Here is a 20,230-nt window from a genome sequence, read left to right as displayed (position 1 = left end):
ACAAATCAATTTTTTGCCTGCTTTTGTGACAAATGTATGGTCTCAATCAAACAGTGCAAGTCTTCTTCAGAACAATATGAGGTTATTTTGTTAAACTATTCCTTTTTTTTAAGTAACAGAAAAAACTTTAAAAAAAATGCTTTTGGGCTAAACTTGTGGATGTCAAGTTGCAAACATTGTGCAACATATGACAAAAGGTCTGCACTTATAAAGCCCACAGAGGCCAGAGAGCCAGGAGCAGCCCTCCAGCCTTCAATCCAGCCCTCGACATTCCCATACAAATATAAAACAACTTGAAATAGATGAATAAAAAACAGGTTTTCAGTAATAGTTCCTGGGTAACGTTAAAATGAGATCTTTTTTACCTTTTTTACCTTTTTTACCAGTTTGCAAATGAGAGCAAGTTTTGACTTTAACTGGCCTAAATATTTTTCAAGTCAAAGATCATGCTAACAAACATGGTTGAGGGATGATGTGTCAAAAAAAGACTAAATGTTGTATTTTTTTATCCAAAAGTTGATGTCTAGAATAACATTCACAAGTTTTGGTTCACAGGAACTATGTTTAATGCTAAGAATGTGTTCCGCAACCATCCTAACCTTATCAAAAATAAAAAATAAAAAACCAAAAAAGGCCCTGGAATAGACTTCTGACATACACTGTATTGCCAAAAGTATTCCCTCGCCTCCCTTCACATGCATATGAACTTTAGTGACATCCCATTCTTACTCCATAGAGTTTAATCTGATGTCGGCCCACTCTACAGCTATAACAACTTCAACTCTTCTGGGAAGGCTTTCCACAAGCTTTAGGAGTGTTTATGGAGGAAAGGAGTGGTAATTTTGGACCATTCTTTCAGAAGCTCATTTGTGGGATCAGACACTGATGTTTGACAGAAGGCCTGGCTCTCAGTCTCTGCACTAATTCATCTTGAAGATGTTCTATCAGGTTGAGGTCAGGACTCTGTGCAGGCCTGTCAAGTTCTTCCACATGAAAGTCATCAGCCATGTCTTTGTGGACCTTGCTTTGTGCCCTGGTGCTCAGTCATGTTGGAACAGAAATGGGCCATCCCCAAACTGTTCCCACAAAGTTGGGAGCAGGAAACAGTCCAAAATGCGGAAGCATTAAGAGTTTCCTTTCTTGTAACTAAGTGGCCGAGCCCAATTCCTGAAAGACAGCCCCACACCATAATCCTCCCTCCACCAAACTTTACACTTGGCACAATGAAGTCAGACAAATACCGAGACCCAGACTTGTCCATCAGATTGCCAGACAGAGAAGCGTGATTCGTCCCGCCAGAGGACACGTCTCCACTGCTCAAGAGTCCAGTGGCGGCGTGCTTTACTCCACTGCATCCAACGCTTTGCACTTGGTGATGGAAGGCTTGGATGCAGCTGTAAAGTACCAGGTATGTACCCAAAAATATCAGGCAGTGGCAAACTGTCAGGGCCTTCAAGATATTCAGAGAATATCCAAACTGAACCTGATATAAATAAAATAAATACAAAAGCTATACTATTTTATATCTATCACTTTTATAAAATAAACTGAAATAATCTAAGGCTTGCTTGTCTAACATGAGCTTGTCTTCATGTTTACTGTCCAAATGCTGCACTGTGGAGTGGTTTTAACCAAGCAAAAGTTTTTGTGAGCTGCAGCTGGGCAGAATTTCTTGTAAACAGGGTTTTCAGTATTTTGTTGAAAGAATTTCTGCTTTATGTCTCCTTATTCACAGCCTGTTTTAGATCAGTCTGTACCTCCTGATTGCTGTGCACACAGGCTCACAGTTAGAGCCTATCTTTTTCGGTTTTAAAAGAAATAGCTTCTTATTTAAGACCTTCTAATTCTCCACAAGACATCCTCCCCTCTCGTCTTTTTAAAGCAACTCTTCACATCATTGGGCCTAGCGTTTTACTCTTATTAAACACCCTTTTGTCATCCGGCCGTGAACCAGCTGTTTTCAAACACGCTGTTGTGCAGCCGATTATCAAACAGAAAAATCTTGATCATAATGTTCTTTCTAACTATGGGCTAATATCTAAATTTCATGCCCAGAAGTTTAAAAAGGCTATTTTTAATCAACTTCAGACCTTTTTAGATACTCATGGTGTTTGTTAAGAGTTCAAGTCTGGTTTAAAATCCTGTCTTAGCACTGACACAGCACTTTTAGGAGATTTTAATGGTCTTGTAAAACACTTTGGTCAACCTTGTTGTTTTTCAACATGCTATAGAAATAAAATTGACATTTGAAATGGAGCCCAGAGTTTATATTAGCGATTAATCCTGCTTCACTGTTTTTCACGTTGTTCCTGTGCACACACGGTTTGTTGTGAATGTTGCAATTTATGTGCAACGTCTTGGACTGCCTTTATCTTAGCTACCAAAGATGTGTTTAAAAAGCCAGGTATTAGCAGGTCTGTGGGATTGTGTTGTTAGTTAACTTATTATGCAATGGTGAGTGTTGCTGTATAGCTTATGAACTGCATCTGTAACAACAACCTGTTTATAAATGCATGTGCATGCCTGTGTGCATATAGAGCGTGTGTGGAGTTCGGCAAAGTAGAAAAGGCCCAGTTGGGATTGGCCCGCGTTGGCACTGGTATCAGGTACATACTGAGCTGTACTATGTATTGCTACCAAAATGGAAAGGTTTCCATTTATTTCTTTTCCATTTTAATTCAGACCTCATACCTTTTAAGACCACATAGGAACCCTGCAAGACATGTCAAGTAGCATATTGGATAATTACTGGGGTTCTATTATTTAGAGAAACATCAACGTCTAACACCAACAGTGTCTCTCTAACTGAAAATCTGTCTGTCACAGTTAAAGCACCCACAAGCTGACAGTTTGTCAATAAGAATAAACAGAAAACAATGCAACAGCCTTTAACCAGTAGGTAATTGCTTTCTGGTGCACTGACAGTTCACCCATTGGTGGTTAGTGAAACAGCTGCTGCAGTTGATAATTCCCGAACAAGTGCTCCAAGTGCTTGTTTTATAGAGGCTGACACACCAGGCCGAGTTTCATTCAAACATAAAGACACACAGTTACGGGGCTCTACAAGAGATTGCTTTCTGGTCCTTTCCTGTCTCGCCCCAGCTGCTCCACGCAGTCTGGTGATGGTGTCCTAAATGACATGGCATGTCGACAGCGTCTGCTGTTCAGCCCGCTTCTCTTCAGTCGGGTCCACTATATCCCATTTTGTCTCCCAGGCTAATCTGGAAGCTGCACTGCTCTCAGATGGGACAGAACATGGTGAGTGTAAACGCAGCTGAGGAAGTTTTGAGGGGTGCCAGTCCAGCTACTGCATCAAATTCCTACATCAGCTTTCTTCTGCTGACAAAAAAAACCCCCAACGACAATATTTATGCAGGAGTAGTTTTGTAATTATCTAAACAAATGTTGTTAAAAAAAGCTACTGCCAAGTGGCTCACTGGGGAGTGCCTCAAACAGTTATTGTGCAAAAAGTATATTGGATTGAAAAAAAAAAAATCCTGAAGTGTAAGCATCAGAAGCACCCGTTCTTTACAACTGTCAGCTGTCATGTGTTTACAGTGCTTTATGTAGGATGTTAAAAGAGTCTTCACTTCCAGTTTTAAAGAGAAAAGTCTGGGCACAATGGAAGTTTATGAGAGTTTGGATATGTGTGCTTTGCACTTTGGGGGTACTTGATAAAAAACTTAAAGTTTATAGCAATGAGAGACATACAAGGTGGAAGAAGAAAGACAAAAATACCTATGTTTGTTAAGAAACCCTTTTTGTGTAGTTGTGGTGGAATTCGGATTTAGTTGTGAAGGACATGAGGAAAAGGTGAGATTCGCTCTGGCCATCATTCAGACGATTTGCAGGGGTAGAGGTGAAACGAAACATGGCAGCAAAGCTCTGCAGGATGGAGCCGTGGTCGTAGTGCGTCTCTGACATTCAGTTTTAGAAGGTCATGCTTTGACAGATGAGCCTACGCTGTCTGTGGGGATATGAGCCCAATGGTTAACATGGCTGCACTCTGACGCAGACGAAGGAGAGTGTGCTCATAATACACAACCGTGCAGAATGGTGAAATAAATATGGTGCATAATATTTCTGCACAGCTGCTCTTGCAGGACTTCCTCAACACATGCCAGGCAGGAAAGCCTACAGAGCCTGCAGGGTTACAGAACCACCACCACCTGTTCTCTGCCTCACACGGTCTTTAAATCCACTTCTTTTCCACATCCTTACCCTCTCTGACCTCAAAAACAAGCTTTCACTTGAGGTTTATTCAGCTTCTTGAAACAGTGCCTGCTTTTTCCCCCCACACTCAGTAGAGTTTTTCACTCATTCATCAGTCCCTTTTTCTGCTTCCACTGCCTCCCATCATCTCTTCATCCTGCGAGCTGAAGTTGCACCAAATCAAAACGTTGTTTTTTTTGTTTTGTTTTTTGTGTGTTTTTTGTTTTCTTTACTTTATTCCTGGAATGCACAAAAAGGCTGCAGGTATGACAGCCTGCAGCTGCCAGTCACTGTACGAGCTAAAATCCCAAAAATAAAGAAAGCAGATTAACGGAACAAAGCTCAATATTGATTTTAATTGAAGGCCTAACATTAAATGACAGAACGCCTAACACCAGCTGCTTTTTACACTAAGATGAGATGATGAGAAATGACAGAGTTGTAACTGTTTTGGTCACACTCTGAAAATGACATCATGCACAAACTCAAACAATATTAAGGAATCTCACGAGACGTGTTAAGGATGACTCTCAGCTACTGCCACTTTAATTTTAGCTCAGTATCTGTAATACCAACTGTGTTATAGCCAATAGGTCAATTAACTGTGGCAGCCATCTTGAATGATGTTGACTCCAAAAGTTAATCAGTTGTAGATTTATATCCATTTATTACTTTCTGAGAGTTTCACTAAAATCTGTCCACTGGTTCATGAGACATTCTGCTAACAGACACACAGTGTTGACTCTAGCAGTCAGCGCCAAAGGTTTCAGCAAAGGTGTTGTTCTGTGTGTAGCATTTAGAGCATGTGTTGGAGATGGTGCTCAACTGCTAACACACCAGATTTTAGCCTAATATCCATGAAACTGGCTGAGTTACAGCCATAGCTGTGTTTTCTAAAGCCAGCTGGCTATGGCTGCCATCATGAATTGCAGTAGCTATTCAAGCTAATGTTTTAAGCAGCTATCTTTTGCGCAGTGAGTAGCATTTGAAATATGTTTTGGGAATGACTCTCAGCTAACACAGGCAGAGTTGACTCTAATAGCTAATGGCAGTTTTTTAAAAACAGTTCATAGATGATTCGTTATTTCTTGGAGAATAAGTTAAGAATGACTCTCAGCTATCTGTACAACTGGCTGAAGTATAGCCGTTTTAGGGTTTTCTAAGGTCGCTAAGCAGTGGCAGCTATTTTGAATTGGATGAACTCTGAAAGTCAATCAGTAGTAGATGTGCATCCAGCGACTGCTTTCTTAGAGGTTCCTCAAAATCCGTCTTGCAGTTCAGTAGATATCATGATAAAAAAAACCCATACATAAAGTCACAAGACACGAGCAAAAACATTATCGCCCTGTCGCCTTCAGGCTATAATTATTATTAAAATGGAAACACTCAGAGATTGTGGCCAAAGTCAAACAAACGAGCTCCTGAAAAGAAATCGATGAAGGGTGTGAGACAATAAAAGGCATCGCCAAGAGAGCGCCTATGAAGTGCCACTTCATCTATAGTTATGTGCGAAATCAGACTCTGTGGGGACTTGTATCCTAATTAACACCTCGTCAGGTCTGAGTGCTGCATTACATTAAGCTGAACTGGACATATTTGTGAGGATGTGACTCACCGCCGTGAGCAGGAGTCGGTGGGTATCGCCCGTCTCGTTCTGCGACATCCCACGGTGGCGGCGCAATCAAGACTTTCATTTCCATAAAGAGAGCTTACAATTCATCCAGGAACATTCAACAGAAAATCTGCAATTAAAATTAAACACTGTCTTTAAGAACGGTGCCAGCATCCTGAGCTGTGTGTGCGGTGTGTGTGTGTGTGGTGTGTGTGTGCATGTGTGGGATATACAGAGGCTAAAAGATAAAGCTGCACACAGTCAGCCGCCATGGCAAACTAATTGAATGATACAGGCAAACAGTTTTGATGCTATTAATATTTATATTTCAATGATTATTCAGCTCACTGGCGAGTCTTTAATAATGTACACTTATCAAATGCCACCAAAGGAGTGTGCGTACGCTCGTTTTTTCTGTCTGTTAGCAAAATATTTCATGAACCAGTGGACAGAATTTATTGAAACTTGCAGAAAGTAATTATTGGATGTACATCTACCACTGTTTAACATTTGGAGTCAATCTAATTCACGCTGGCAGATACAACCAGCTGACCTTAGGAAACACATAAACGGCTCCCACTCAGTTAATTTTATAGACACTGAGCCACAGTTTAGCATTAATTGTTGGAGTCAACCCTGTTCGTCTGTTAGCAATTTTTTTCATGAACCACTGCACGTATGATACTGAAACTGGTTGGCACAGCTAATCAACATTGGCCGACACTATGGTTAGTTTTACAGATATTGAGTTTAAATTTGACGTGGTAGTAAGTGAGAGTCATTATCGACACAGACTCTGAGCGTGACATCGTGCAGTTTTCCAGGTTTGACCAAAACAACTACAACATTGTCATTTGTCAGTATAAAATGATCTTAGTGTAAAAGTCTGGCAACAAAGGTGGCAGGTAATATGCACTCATATAAGGAATGCCAGGACATTTTTTTTATTTAATATTATTTCTTTGGACAAGCTTAGCACACACACACACACACACACACACACACACACACACACACACACACACACACACACACAGGTATTACTCATAATGTTTCTCCCTGAGAGAGATGGAGCTGACACTGTGCCAGTTCAATTTCTGAGCAAATTGTTTTTTCTTATTTTTTTGTTTTTTTTTATTTTGTGTTACAGTTTGTTGTTCTTGTGTTTTTTTCTTTCCCAGAAGGCATTTTTCATTTACTCTATTCAAGATTCTTTCAATTTAAGATGATGTCTTCAGTGGATGAACAAATAGCTTTCTTCACAGAATTGCTTTCAATAAAAATAAATGACTGATAGGACAAAGGACTTGTTTGGCATTTATTGCCAGAAACTAAACCGTAAATCATCTTTTTTTTATTATGTTATTAATACATAAAGAAAGGCTCCTTTGAATCATGTTGCTATGATTTTTCCCTGTTAAAAAGGTCTGAGTAAACAAACTACTGCCAGATTTCTTTTTTTCAAGCACACGCAGTCCCAGTGGAAAAGAAACAGCTGACTGTTTCAACACAGCACATCACGATTTAAGTCATCTTTTCAAACCCTCTTTGTAGAATGACAGTGCTGTGTTAAAATCAAGTGGTTACCTCACAACCTGCCCCGGTCACAAGTGCTCAGATTAGAGGAATAACCCGGTCAGACAGGAAGCGGCTCCACATGATGACACAGAGTCCCTCTATTTATTGGATATTTCCTCCCAAGATTCATCATTGGTCCAAGACGATTTTACATTTTTGTCTAAGGTTTAGTTTGGCTTTGTGTTTTGTTATATTTACCATGACTGGATTTTTAGTCACCTCACAATTTGACTCAGAGGGTTGCGATGTGGTTACAAATCAATTATCGATGCATCTAAATGCATCCATAATCACACTTCAGTCAATATCCTGACGTTAGAAAAAAAACTAAACAAAGCAAAACATCTTGCCCTACTGGAGAACCAAGTTGTTTTTTTATTCACATAAGATTTTGGAAACTATATAAGCAAAATGAGACAAAATGCTGGATACAGACATACAATTTGGTGGTGATAGTTGTCCATTCATCATCATGTTAGAGCCATCCAACCACTTTCCTTCAGTGTTGGTCCCATTGTTGACTGTGGGACTGGCTGTGCTAGGCCCGTCCAAGCAGGAACGCTGTCCTTCCAAAACCATGGCACTATATCTAAAAAGGTTTTCCTCCACACAGAAACACAGAAACTGACCCAAACGCTGCAGTAACTAAACCAGGCCTGTATGTGGCGCTGACACAAAAATACACCAGAAACAGGGACAGAAGACAGGGAGCAGACGCTCCAAACTGTGAACATGAGAAGAAAAAGACGGATGGCGAATACAAGAGCAAAAACCAAATCGTTTTTGCGGACTGATAAAGAAGTGGAACTTCTCCTGTGTGTCACATGAAACTACTACTGGTGGGAGTCGTCTCAGTCCAGATCTGTGGAGATAATGGACGATTTCAGGCAGAGTATGCGCCAAGAGACACGGCTGCAGAGAAGCATTTTCCTAACTGGCCTTAAATGTTTACTTCATATAGATTTTAGATCTTTTTCTGCTACATTTGCTTTAGCATTGTTGAAGAATCAAGAAAGGGAACATTAATTTATATACTATATTTGTTACGATTTGGGTTTTTGTATTCAGTTTGTTGTCTTCATGTTTCGGTTTGAGTTTATTGTTTATTTTATTCAGTTATCTTGTTAGTCTGGTTCTTGTTCCTTGTGTCTTTGTTCCCTGTGCCTCATCCATCATTCACTTCTCCTCAATCTCTGTTGTCTGCCTGCCACACCCATCTACACCTGCCTCAAGCTTTGCAATCATCTCACTTGTGCCCACTTCCCCTAATTGCCTCCTGTCTTTACAACCTGATCATCTCCTCCACTTACTGGCTGGTTCATTTGTCTATTGCCTCTTGGTCTATTTTCCCTGATGTCTGGTTCTACTCGTCTCTTGCCCATGTCCGTTCAGTTTTTGTATTTAGTTTGTTTGGTATTTAGTTTTCTTCTTGGTGCCACGTCAGCTTTTGTTTTTGGTTTTCTTTTATTTTAATAAATTAGTTTATATTTTCATCATGAGTCTGCGCTCTGGGTTGGCCTCCTTCACCCCACACCATGACACTATTATCTGTAATTATACATTTTAAACTTTATTTCTCATATTTAAACACAGAAGAATCTGATATTGTTATATCAGACCCCACCCCTTCCCCCCCAAAATGGGGATTGTAACAACTAGTAATGCTGCTGTTCCATGAACCTCCCCCTGCTGTCAACTCTACCATCGGCTGAACCTCCCGTCTCCACTTCCTGTCTAAAGACGTCAATATTAGCTGCAAGTTAAACAGACGCAAAGTCAGCAGGGAGGAAATATTCTAATTAATGTCAGTTTAGTTGTACGTTAGAGGTTATGTATCAGATTATGTGCCATGTTTCAGAGTGAATGTTAACCTTTCTAATTTTTGCCTGAAGTTACAGTTCAGATAATTATCATTTTATGTTTTCCTTCTGAACATTTCTGAATGGAGAGTCGGGTCTTGCTTTGAGGAGCAGGTTTCCCCTGAGCAACATCCACCACAGGAAAAATAAGTTCAAATCCTTTTCACAATACACAAGTAGCAATGAATATTTATAAATCAAAACCTTTGTTTATTCGCATTTTTGTGCCTCTATAAGCCTAAAAATAGTAAGCTGTTCTCCAGTTCATTAGCACCAAAAGTTAGAGTTAATTTGAGCTGCGTTTCATTGTTTTATTATTATAGTTTCTCAGAATATTGTTGAGTTAATTTATGTCCTCTGTGTTCAGAACAAAAGAAAAACAGACAAAATCAAAACAAGTTAGTCATTAAGAACCCCATCACCCCAAACCTGACAACCCTTTCAGGGAAACAGAATCCATTTTAAATGATCAGAAAAGATCAGACACACTCAAGATGAAACATTTCAGCTTTTGGAGTCTGATCATAAGTTTCTTTTTTTTTTTAATAAAATATCAGTTTTGCCATTTTATCAGTTGAACAGAAAGTTAAATTGAGTTGAGTATTGATTCATTTTTCCATTATCCTATAGTCAAAGAAATAGCTGACAACAGTAATGTTATAATTGTTATGAAATGGTTCAGTGAGACACAGAGCTGCTATAAATGTAGTTTGGTTCTAAGTCCCCACATGTTGATGCCGATGCCGATGTTTGGAACAATGTGCAGCTCCGCTTCACCCATTTTAAAGGTTTATGTTGCTAATAGTTTTGCTCCAGAATATTTTGTTTGTGACTTTGGATTCTGGAGCGTCTTGTGTTTCAATATATATACATACATAAATATATATATATATAAACACCCATCTCGCCCTTTTTGTTCCACATGGGTGGTTCCCCTTTCACTCGGGTCCTCTACCAGAGGCCCGGGAGCCTGAGGGTTCTGTTCAGTATCTTAGCTGTTCCTAGGACTGGACTCCTCTGGACAGAGATCTCTGTACATGGAGGGGCTTATCTTTTAGTTGGAGAAAAGAATGACATGATTTTTTTTTTATGCAGCCTTGGATTGGGAGTTCTCGCAGCTTGTTCTTCACACATCTGGGCAGAACCTTTTTCTCATGCTTTGTCTGACAACTGTTGTGTGAATGGTCGGGCAAAAACTTTACAGCTCCCCGTCTTTTGGCTTTTGGTGGCAAACGATATATGTCCAGAGTAGATTGTTGGATTTTCCAAAAGGAACGTATTCCCCAGCACCATTCTGCTGAAATCTGAGTGTGTTGGTCAGGTTTACGCAAAGCTGTTCCATTCGGATGGGAACTGTTTTGTAGTAACTGAAAGGGACAGTTTGTTGCAGGAAGTGTAAGTGCGTGACACCAGAAGGGATGAGTGAGCTTGCGATGCTTCAGAGAGCGCTGCATTAAGGTACATTTCAGTGTTTCACTCAAAGGCGGTACAGCTAATGGATGCATAGGAGTTCAGTTGCTTGGAAACAGATTGACGACAGGGTAAGAGGAGACAAATGGATGAACTGACACAGACAGTTAGACTGACCGACAGAAAAACATGAAGCCCAGAGACAATGATGACATAGATGAACCACACGGGCAGCGATGAGCGGTATGAAAAAAAAAAGACGGAAATGAAAGAAGATAACTGCTGATAATATGCTCAGTCGGAGCAAAGAAAACAATGTGAGTTAGCCTTTATTCTTTATTTTAGTCCGAGGGTTGAATCTCAGCAAAGTTCATGATGGGCCTGGACGGGTTTGGGCTTTTTAGTGAATGTAGGTCAGAGAAAGAGGGACACATTCTGGGGAAGCAGGCCCTCAGAAGGGGGAATTACAGGAAATGTTACTGGAAACAGTTTTTTTTCTCGTTAATCGACTGGGCCTCTTCCACTGGGACTGGAGGGGAACGAGGCCAAGAATGGACACCGTGTCTGCAGGCCAAGATTGGAACTTTTGGTACACTGACTACAGAACATGTTTCCTAAAAATTAAACAGACATCTTCTCAGAGTCATTATTATCGCCCACTACAGACAGGAGAAGGTGGGGGATAATGTTTTTGCCTGTAAGTGTGTGTCTGTCTGTCAGAAAAATATTAATTGAACATATTTTAATGAACTTTTCAGAAAGTAGTCACTGCATGCATATCTGCAGCGGATAAACTTTGAAGTCCACCTGATTCAAGAAGGCTACCACACACAAAAAAACCTCCACAAAATTCCTAAGTTTTTAAAACTACTGACTACTGATTTGATTTGGTGTGGTAGTAGCTGAGAGTCATTCACAACACATAATCCAAATGCTGCTCTTTGCATAAGATCTTAGCCAAAAACCTTAGCATTAACTCTTTGGAGTTAACCCAATTTGTCTGTTAGCAAAATATCTCATAAACCACTGGGCAGATTTTAATTACGCTCTCAGAAAGTAACCATTTTGTGTAAATTTACAGCTGATTAATCTTTAGAGTCGACCCGATTTAGGATGGCTGAAACCGCTATAAGTGGCTGTGAGCTAAAATCGGATGTGGTAGTAGCTAAGAGTCATCAACAACACATACTCTGAGCGTGACACCTCACAAAATCACACGAGACTGTGCATAATGTTGTTTTCAAGGTTTCATAATTTAATCATAAGATGATCTCGGTTTGAAACTGACATGAAAGGCGGCGGGCGATATGCATTCCTTCAAGGAACGCTTGGCTTTTAATTTGAAGCAGCATTCACACCTGCAGATCTGTTTGTGGTCAGTTCATTTATTCAGTGGCTTTATGTATATAATACTGTGCAAAAATCTTGAGTTGTTTTTCTTTTGATTTTGTTTCCAAGGAGGCAAACTGTTTTGTAATCTTTTAATCTTGTCTTCAACAATAGTTCACAGGGATTTTATGAACACTGGTGCCTTTTCTACTTTTTTCAGTCCTTGTATCAAACCATTTTCACAGACAACTTAACAAAAAACCAATTAGCTGTTCAGACACTTTGCAGCCTGTCATAAAGACACAAAACATTCCAACTTGTTTAGTTAAATCTACAAAAAAAGACCAAAAGTAACACACTGACAGACATAAGATTTATGTTTATTTTAGCCCCACGTGGTGATTTCCAAAGAGCTATTTGTTGTAAACTTGACATTCGGTAAAAGATCACCTGATGGATGACGGGTCCTGTGTCGAGTCTTTGCTGGAATTTTCTCTTGTTCTTTAAAAATAAGAATTGAAGGGCTTTTCTGACATAAATGTTGTTGACAAACCTTACAAACTGCAAAGCTGTATGTTAAGATAAATGCAGTGGCTGGATTTCAAAAGGCTGCATAACGTGTTTTTAACACGCAGTTTATAAAGTTAAGGACTTTCTTTGTTGCACACATGAAAACAAAAAGCTGCAAGGAAACAGTTGCTGATAACCTTGGGCTCCAATAAACAGTATAACTTTTACATTCAGGTAATATGGTAAGTATAAATTAAGTAGCTTACAGTACAAATTAATCTCTTTAATACAGTCTACATCTTACACCTAGATTTTAATACAGCTGTACTAGTCTTTTTTTTAGAAGCCTTTAAACAACTTTAAAGTCAGTCAGTGGCTTTATATATAAAGCACTGAGGAATAATAATAATTTCTTTATATTTTGATTCCAAGGAGTCAAGCTGTCTTTTAATATTTTAAAGCCAGAGTTCTCAAACTGTGTTACAAGTAACACTGGTTGGACTCAGTATGCTTCTAGTAGTATTCAGGAACTGTTTTAATGTCAACTTTTTACAAGTTAAACAACAAGCTAACAGTGATGGAAAAGTAAGAAAAAAAACTGCCTCTTCAGATCAGCTACTGTTCAGCCCAGAGGATGGGTTCTCAAACGTTATAGTCAAAAATCCAAATCTGACTTCTAGATCAGGTCAAAGGTTCAGAACAACTAGCGATAAACAAATCCTTTTTTATTGAATTTGCTTACAACTTACAACCAGAAGAAATGATGTTTTGTTCGCCATTCTTTGATTGTGACCCTAAGCTGCTCTAATGTTTGACTCTAGTATTACAAGAATTTCTTATGTAAACTTGAATAATTGAATTACTTTTCATGCCTCAACATTTCTTTCCACAGAAGACTAAACGTGTTAAATAAACTGAACCTAAAGGCAACAAAACTCTGCAGCACCAAACTGGTTGATGGTGAAACTTCCAGATGCCATGAGGCAGTTAAAATACAGAGGATCCTGGAGTGAAAAATGGGCCTTCGTGAACTTAAACCTCAGCAAAAAATCTGTTATAAGACAGCATAAATGTCCGTATGAGTTTTAGGATTTACATTTATATGAGCTTTTTGCCACATTTATTGCTGAAAATGCTCTCACAAGGATACAATAAGTAATGTGGACAAAATAAATGCAAATTTCTCCATCTAAAGACTCCATTTAAAGACTTGGTTTCCGAAGTCTACTTTTCTTTTCTTTGCACATTTAGATGACTCCTTTGTGGTGTGGCATAAGTCCTTTATGCTGCCGTACTGGTGCTATATACTCCACGAGACATTCTTTTTCGCACACAACTTTCATAGTTCACGAGACACTTGATGCAGAACTTCCAGAAAATCCCTCCCTCTTCCCATGGAAAGGGTTTTTTCCCACCAGCTTCTCCACTTTTCCATCCCTATACAGATTTTTGCTTCCCTTACTAAACATTTTTAATAAACAGACTGAGACAGTACTTGCAGTTTGGCATTTGCAAATTTGTCACAAAGAGACCGCCACCGTTTCCAACAGACAGTGCACAGTAATGAGCGAATGAAGAAAACGTGTCCCTACGCTGCCCGGCTGAGTCATACTTCCTTCTGGCCACCACAGCCACAATGAGCCGCATGTCTCTCCTCCATGTTCAATAACTGTGATATCTCCTTCCACATGTTCTTTATCAGCTAACTGTCAATTTAAGGTCATAGGTTTCTAAGTTTTGCTGAAATAGTCGTAAAGATGGCTGTATCTTCTAACAGCCTCGGTCAGCTGCTTTTCAGTGAAGCAGTAGAAGCAAATTAACTCCATTAAAGCTCATAAACACACCCACAACAACTTCTGACCAATCACACAACGCTTGGTGCAAACCCCATTGAGAAAGGTTCTACCAGGAGCTTCTGTCCAGAAGGGGTGGACAAAGATACTAGGAGATCAAAATGACATGATTTTCTTTACACAACTATGTCAATAAGTGCCAATTTTGTTACTTCTTATGGAGTATAAAGCAGCCTGTAGTTTCTAATAATGACTCTGACAGAGGATGAAGCTGCAACCTGCTTCAGCTGCTGCCATGGCTCATACAAAGCGAGCTGAGGTGGGTTTGACGCGGGTGGAACTGGGTAACTAAAGAGTGTGCATCAGCTAGAATACAGTTTTACAAGCTGTTCGCACAAAAAAAAGCAGTGATTAAAAAAAAAAATCAGCTGAACACCTCACTGGATTCAAACACTCATAATTCAGTGACACTGCAATGGAAAATTTGTAGATTTTCTAGCAAGTTTGAGTCACAAACTAGTCTCCAAAAGTCACAGCGCAGTGAGATACAACCTATAAAAACACAGGCTGGCTCCCTCTCTCATTTTACCTGGGCATTCTCTCTCTCTATGACCACTCCTCGCGGCATCAATACAAGACATAAAAACATGTTGCTTGATCCGGGTACAGATCAGAGTCTGGACTCTGTGAATCGCTGCCCCAAGGCACGCTTCAATTTTTACAGTCAGCTCGCGGTCAGTGCAGCGGTCTCAAGTTTGAGTCCAGGTTGCATCAGGAAAAACTTCTGTCATGAAACAATTGCCAAATCTTTTGCGCGAGTTCGCTCGCTGTGGCGAGCCCTGAAGAAGAGAGCAGCTGAAAACGCAACAATAACATGTTGTTTGTTTGGACTCAGCTGGGCGGAAGCTTAGTGAATCTTTTACGGCAGATAAAACCACAATTAGCGCTTGGGCCCCCTTCCATTTCCAGACTTGTAAAAAGGTGAATCTTGTTTGGTAGGAGTTGTTTCGTGCGAACCATTCATGTATGTTTGTTTTACTAACAGTGAACATGCGAGGTTGAAACACACCCCTAAACCCCAGTTTGCACTCTCAATTTAACAAGTGCATCTCGACAACTAATTACAACAGAACACTTAAAACAAAATCCTCCTGTGCATTCTCCAGTCATGATTTCGGATCCCTGCTCTGATGAAGGATAAAAAGAAGTTTGTTCTCTCCACCTCCAGGCTTTATGAGCATGTAAAGCGGCCCGCTTCGGGAGTCTCGGCACGTTTGCGGCAGAGGAGCACGCGCCAGACGGAGGCGCCCCTTGATGTTATCACAGGACCATCGTAACCTCTGCTGGCCTTGAGCCTTGTTCTGCATGATCTTCATAGAGCTCACCCTGCTTTCCTGATTAGCCCTGCTTCACTTTGTGCCTGAGCTGCGTCGATTACACGTTCCCTCTTCCTATCACAAAGAAGCGAGTAAATCCATAAGCTAGGACACAGAATAATGTGATTTTTATCTACCTCGGGGGAAATATGAAAATCTTTAGATGACGCTGATAGAAACCATGAGACTGTCCATCATTATCAAACAGGGTGTTTGATGGAACATCAGTGATTCATAAAGCTTTGCTTAGCAGTAAGTGGAGTTTTTGTGATACTGCAGACGGCAGAAAAACTTCAATCTAGCATGATAAGTCAGGGAGTCTGATTGGTGTTTTCTTCCCTTTTTATCCCCTTTTTTCTGTTCTCCCCTCCCAGTTATTTCTCACTGTTATTAAACGGACGACAGAGGAGGTGAGTAAGAATGTTAAAGCGGTGAAGATGGCATTAGGCAGAATCCTTACTGATTGCGTTGTACTTGTAGCACCAGTTGGAGGTCATTGGATGAGAGCTCTATTTCCCCTCTGGCTGGGTACTCGTCCTGTTGTGACAAGAAGAGAGAATGGGTTGAGCATTACAATGGAAGAACTCAACAGGAACGCGTTCGCTAAGATGTTCAAGCTGCTCTAAGATGGCTAAAGAAGGTGCTGGTGGGTTGCTGCACAGTCACAGATCATGTAAAGACAAGAGAAAAGATAAATAAAAACAAAAGTCTTAAAAGTAATGTATATCTGTTTGTGTTCCATCTGAATTGTTATAATTAAAGATGCGTGACCTTAAAAAGTACATGAAATGCCCCCATTCCACTCCTTTCCTCGTGGGTATATTTACTAACTTCAGGTAGAAAAAAATATGTGGTACAATGATAGTATATTGAATAATATATTGAGTTTTCCTGACAATGTCATCAGGCCCACAGTCATAACTGAAGATATTCTGGTAATGTAATATTGTAAAACATACAATGTAAGTATGTAAGTAGTGAGTAATGGAGGTCAAATGAAATTTTTTTCTTTCTCTCAAACATTACTGTAAAGAAAACTCTGAATGTGCAACATAATATCAAACCAGTATTCCAGAGGTGGAAATTGGGCAGCAAATTCCAACATCCATAAACTTTTTTTTTCCTAAGTCCAAAAGAAATTTTGGACTTCCTTTTGTAATAATCTAACCTGACAAAATGTTGACGTTTTGATGAATAAACTAAGAAATTTAAAGAGAACAGATCAAAAGAAACGTTAAAGCTGCTGCCAGTGGCTCATTAGGGTCACCATGGTAACCACACACAAATCCTGAACAATAAGTGGCAAGAGCATCATGTCATGTTTTTATGTGTCTTCATGAATGAGATATAACATGTTAAAAACACCCTAAAATTCTAGTTTTTAATAAAAATAGATTTCAAATACAATGAAAGTCAAAGAAACTTTGGGTGTACACTCTCTGTACTCTGGGAATATTTGAGAGAAAACCATAAGTCCTGCAGCAGTGAGAGACACACTGGGTGAAAGAAGACAAAAATGCCAACGTTTTGATGTATAAATCGTATCACAGGTATAGGGTGTGAAAGAGAAAGAAAGCATTTGTCAAAAAAGACAAGACAAAAGACTTTGGAATGATTAGACAGCTCAAACGTTCGAGTGTGACATCATTACATTCCAAGTTGAACTTACTACAGCAAAATTTTCAAAGCTCATAAAATTGAACCTCAATTGCAATTGAATAACAACCCATTCAGACATGTAAAGTCCAACTTTCTGTGAGTGGTTTAAGCTTTAAATGATGTTTCCACTGTGAAGTTCGTCTGAGCTGCAGAGCTCTAAAGAGGGCTGGGTTTTCTTACTTGTTCTGCCAAAATTCCATTTTTATCAATAGGAAGATTTTTTGCAAATTCTGTCTAGACTACAATATACTGCTACCAAAAGTCATAGCATACTATTCCTGATGAAGTCGCATGTTTTGATGTACTTTTCTGCATGTTGTTCATCAAAGCTATGGGAGGAGCAGTGAACTGAAAATTGGGATGGAACCAGAAGAACGACAGCCGAAACCCAACGGGTGTTTCAGTGCTTGTGTGTCGGCCTCCCAATAATAAGAATTATGGGATAACATTTATTTAAAAAAACAGCTTTTCTTCTTTTAATACTTTAGCTACAGAGTGGCAGAAATAGAAATGGTCCATCATCTGGGAAGCGTGAATATGCTACATACATTTTGAGGCAAAGGGATTTTAATTACACAACTATTTTGCATGCAGGCAGTGGATGAAAAATCTGAGTGTGAACAGAATGATTAGGATTATACTTCCGGACAATTCAAGGCTCAGCCTAAACATTCCTGTAGTCTTACAAACAATGGCATGTTGTTCTGTGCCAACACCCAAATTCGCTTTCAGAATTTCATGCCTTTCAGTTGGAGTACCGTGGAAGCAGTTCAGGGCTCTCGAGTATTTTCGCCTCCTCTCCCTGTCATGAGCGAATGCAATGTTTTATTTGACTGAATCTTGCGAACAGTTGAAGCTGCAACTGAAAATAAGCAGAGAATGACGCTATCTAAACACTCAACACCAGGGGTTTCCTACTTTTTATAAGGAGCACCAGTTCAGACATTAATACCACCATTATGATCAAACAAAACACAACAGCACATGCTTACAAACTTATATTCATATCTGATATAAATACGCAAACTGGCCAAATCACTAACCCTGGCTTAAAGATGTGATTTAAGATGGTTCCACACATTTGTTACAGAGAACAGCACCACATTCATTGAATCCAACTTCAATTTCTTCACTGTTTAGTGCCTTTATTCAAGTCCTACAGAGAGTTTTCTGATGTAATGTTCACTACCATCCACTTCACTTTCCACAGGGGATTTCAAAATATTCTCCACTGCTTTTTGAATAATTTCAAAGTTAAGTCAGGATTTTATTTTGCTTGAACTGATCATTCTTGTTGGTTTTCTCTGTAGCTTGTTTTGTTTTCTTTTTATCACTGTTAACTTTTTGGTTGATGTCGAAACATCTCCCGAGTAGCAGTAGAAGGATCCTAAGTACCAGCAGTGGAACCTCCTCCCACAGTTTCAGAACCATGGCTCAACAATGTATGGTTGTTCAGAATACTGTGAAGAAGCAGAGGCATGTCAGAGGTATGGCAGGCAGGTCAATCATGTAATAAATAATAAGAAAGAATAAATAAGAAAGATAATATGTAATAGTAACAATAATAAAGAATAAAAAAATAACATCCATAGACAGCTTCATTTTAAGAAGCAACTACAAAAAAGCAGTTCAATTATTCTAATTAGTGACTATTATTAGAGCGTACCATGTTTCAAATGCAGAGAGTGACAAAATGTCAAAATTCTGGCATCAGTTTATTGTACAATTTCTAATTCAGAGGTGTACAAGAGGAAAGCACCAACCCAAACTGCCTAAAGCTTGACGAACAAGCTCATTTCTCATTCATTGAGCTGTTCGCTGCGCTGCAGTAAATAAAGCCTTTGGGCAAATAAACAACCGTTTTCATGCAATAAGAAGGCGGCAAATGAGACCATGACACTGTGCCTGTTAGATTGACTGATGAATGTTATGCCTGAGTTAAAACAGTTCTGCAAAAAAACAAAGAAGTTTGGAAAGTTACTTGCAAGAAAAAGGGGGAAGCATATGTTTCTTTTAACTTCTGGTATACACAAAAAAAAAACCTTAAAGTCAACATAAAAGATTCTGTAATTTAGATGTGTAACTATGACAATATATGGGTAAAGATACTCTCATGCACAGAATTCACAAGGAATAATTCTCAGTTTTAACAAGTATTTTTTTTTTCATTTTCACCATAAAAACACTTTGTTGTTCACTGCCCTCCATCCAATTCAATAATGACATTGGCGTTAGCGTAATATCTCATGAGCCACCTGGCAGATTTTAATAAAACTTTCAAAAATTAATCACTGGATGTACAACTGGTTAACTTTTGGAGTCAAACCAATTTAAATGGCTGCCAGTCTCAGAAAAACACAAAAATAGCTATAACTCTATTCTACAGATACTGAGCTAACAACTGGTGTTGTAGTAGCTGAGAGTTGTCCTCATCACATACTCTAAGCCACAGGTGTTAAACTCCATCCCTTGGGGGCCGCTCTCCTGCATGTTTTAGATGTGTTCTTGCTTTAAAACACCTGGTTTAAATGCATGACTTGTTGCCGTGCTCCTGGAGAACTTGATGATTTGGTGAGGAGGTGATTAAACCATTTGAATCAGGTGTGTTGGAGCAGAAAAACCTAAAACTCCCAGGACAACAGAGCCTCAAGGCCTGGAGTTTGATGCCCCTGCTCTAAGCACTAACTAATCGAGCAAAATCTGATTTTAAAACTTTGACAATAACTATCATCTAACATCTTGGTGCCTGTACGTTGGGGTTTACCCCGGTGAACGAGAGGGTAGCCTCCCTCCGCCTACGTGTGGGGGGACGGGTCCTGACTGTTGTTTGCGCTTATGCGCCCAACAGCAGTTCAGAATACCCACCCTTTTTGGAGTCCTTGGAAGGGTTAC

General features: G+C 39.5%; 1 protein-coding gene across 1 annotated transcript in view; it reads right to left on the bottom strand.

Moving 5' to 3' along the window:
• Window positions 1–20,230, bottom strand: part of adam19a (ADAM metallopeptidase domain 19a) — a 227,423-nt gene that overhangs the window by 113,270 nt on the left and 93,923 nt on the right. The window contains exon 3 of the mRNA XM_017427073.3: window positions 16,140–16,216. Within this exon, the coding sequence (XP_017282562.1) occupies window positions 16,140–16,216 (77 nt within the window). The remainder of the gene's footprint in view (window positions 1–16,139; window positions 16,217–20,230) is intronic.

Source organism: Kryptolebias marmoratus, linkage group LG7, assembly GCF_001649575.2.
Source record: "Kryptolebias marmoratus isolate JLee-2015 linkage group LG7, ASM164957v2, whole genome shotgun sequence".
Lineage (NCBI taxonomy): Eukaryota > Metazoa > Chordata > Actinopteri > Cyprinodontiformes > Rivulidae > Kryptolebias > Kryptolebias marmoratus.
Note: the sequence above shows the minus strand (reverse complement) of the source record. Positions and strands in the feature narration are given on the sequence as shown.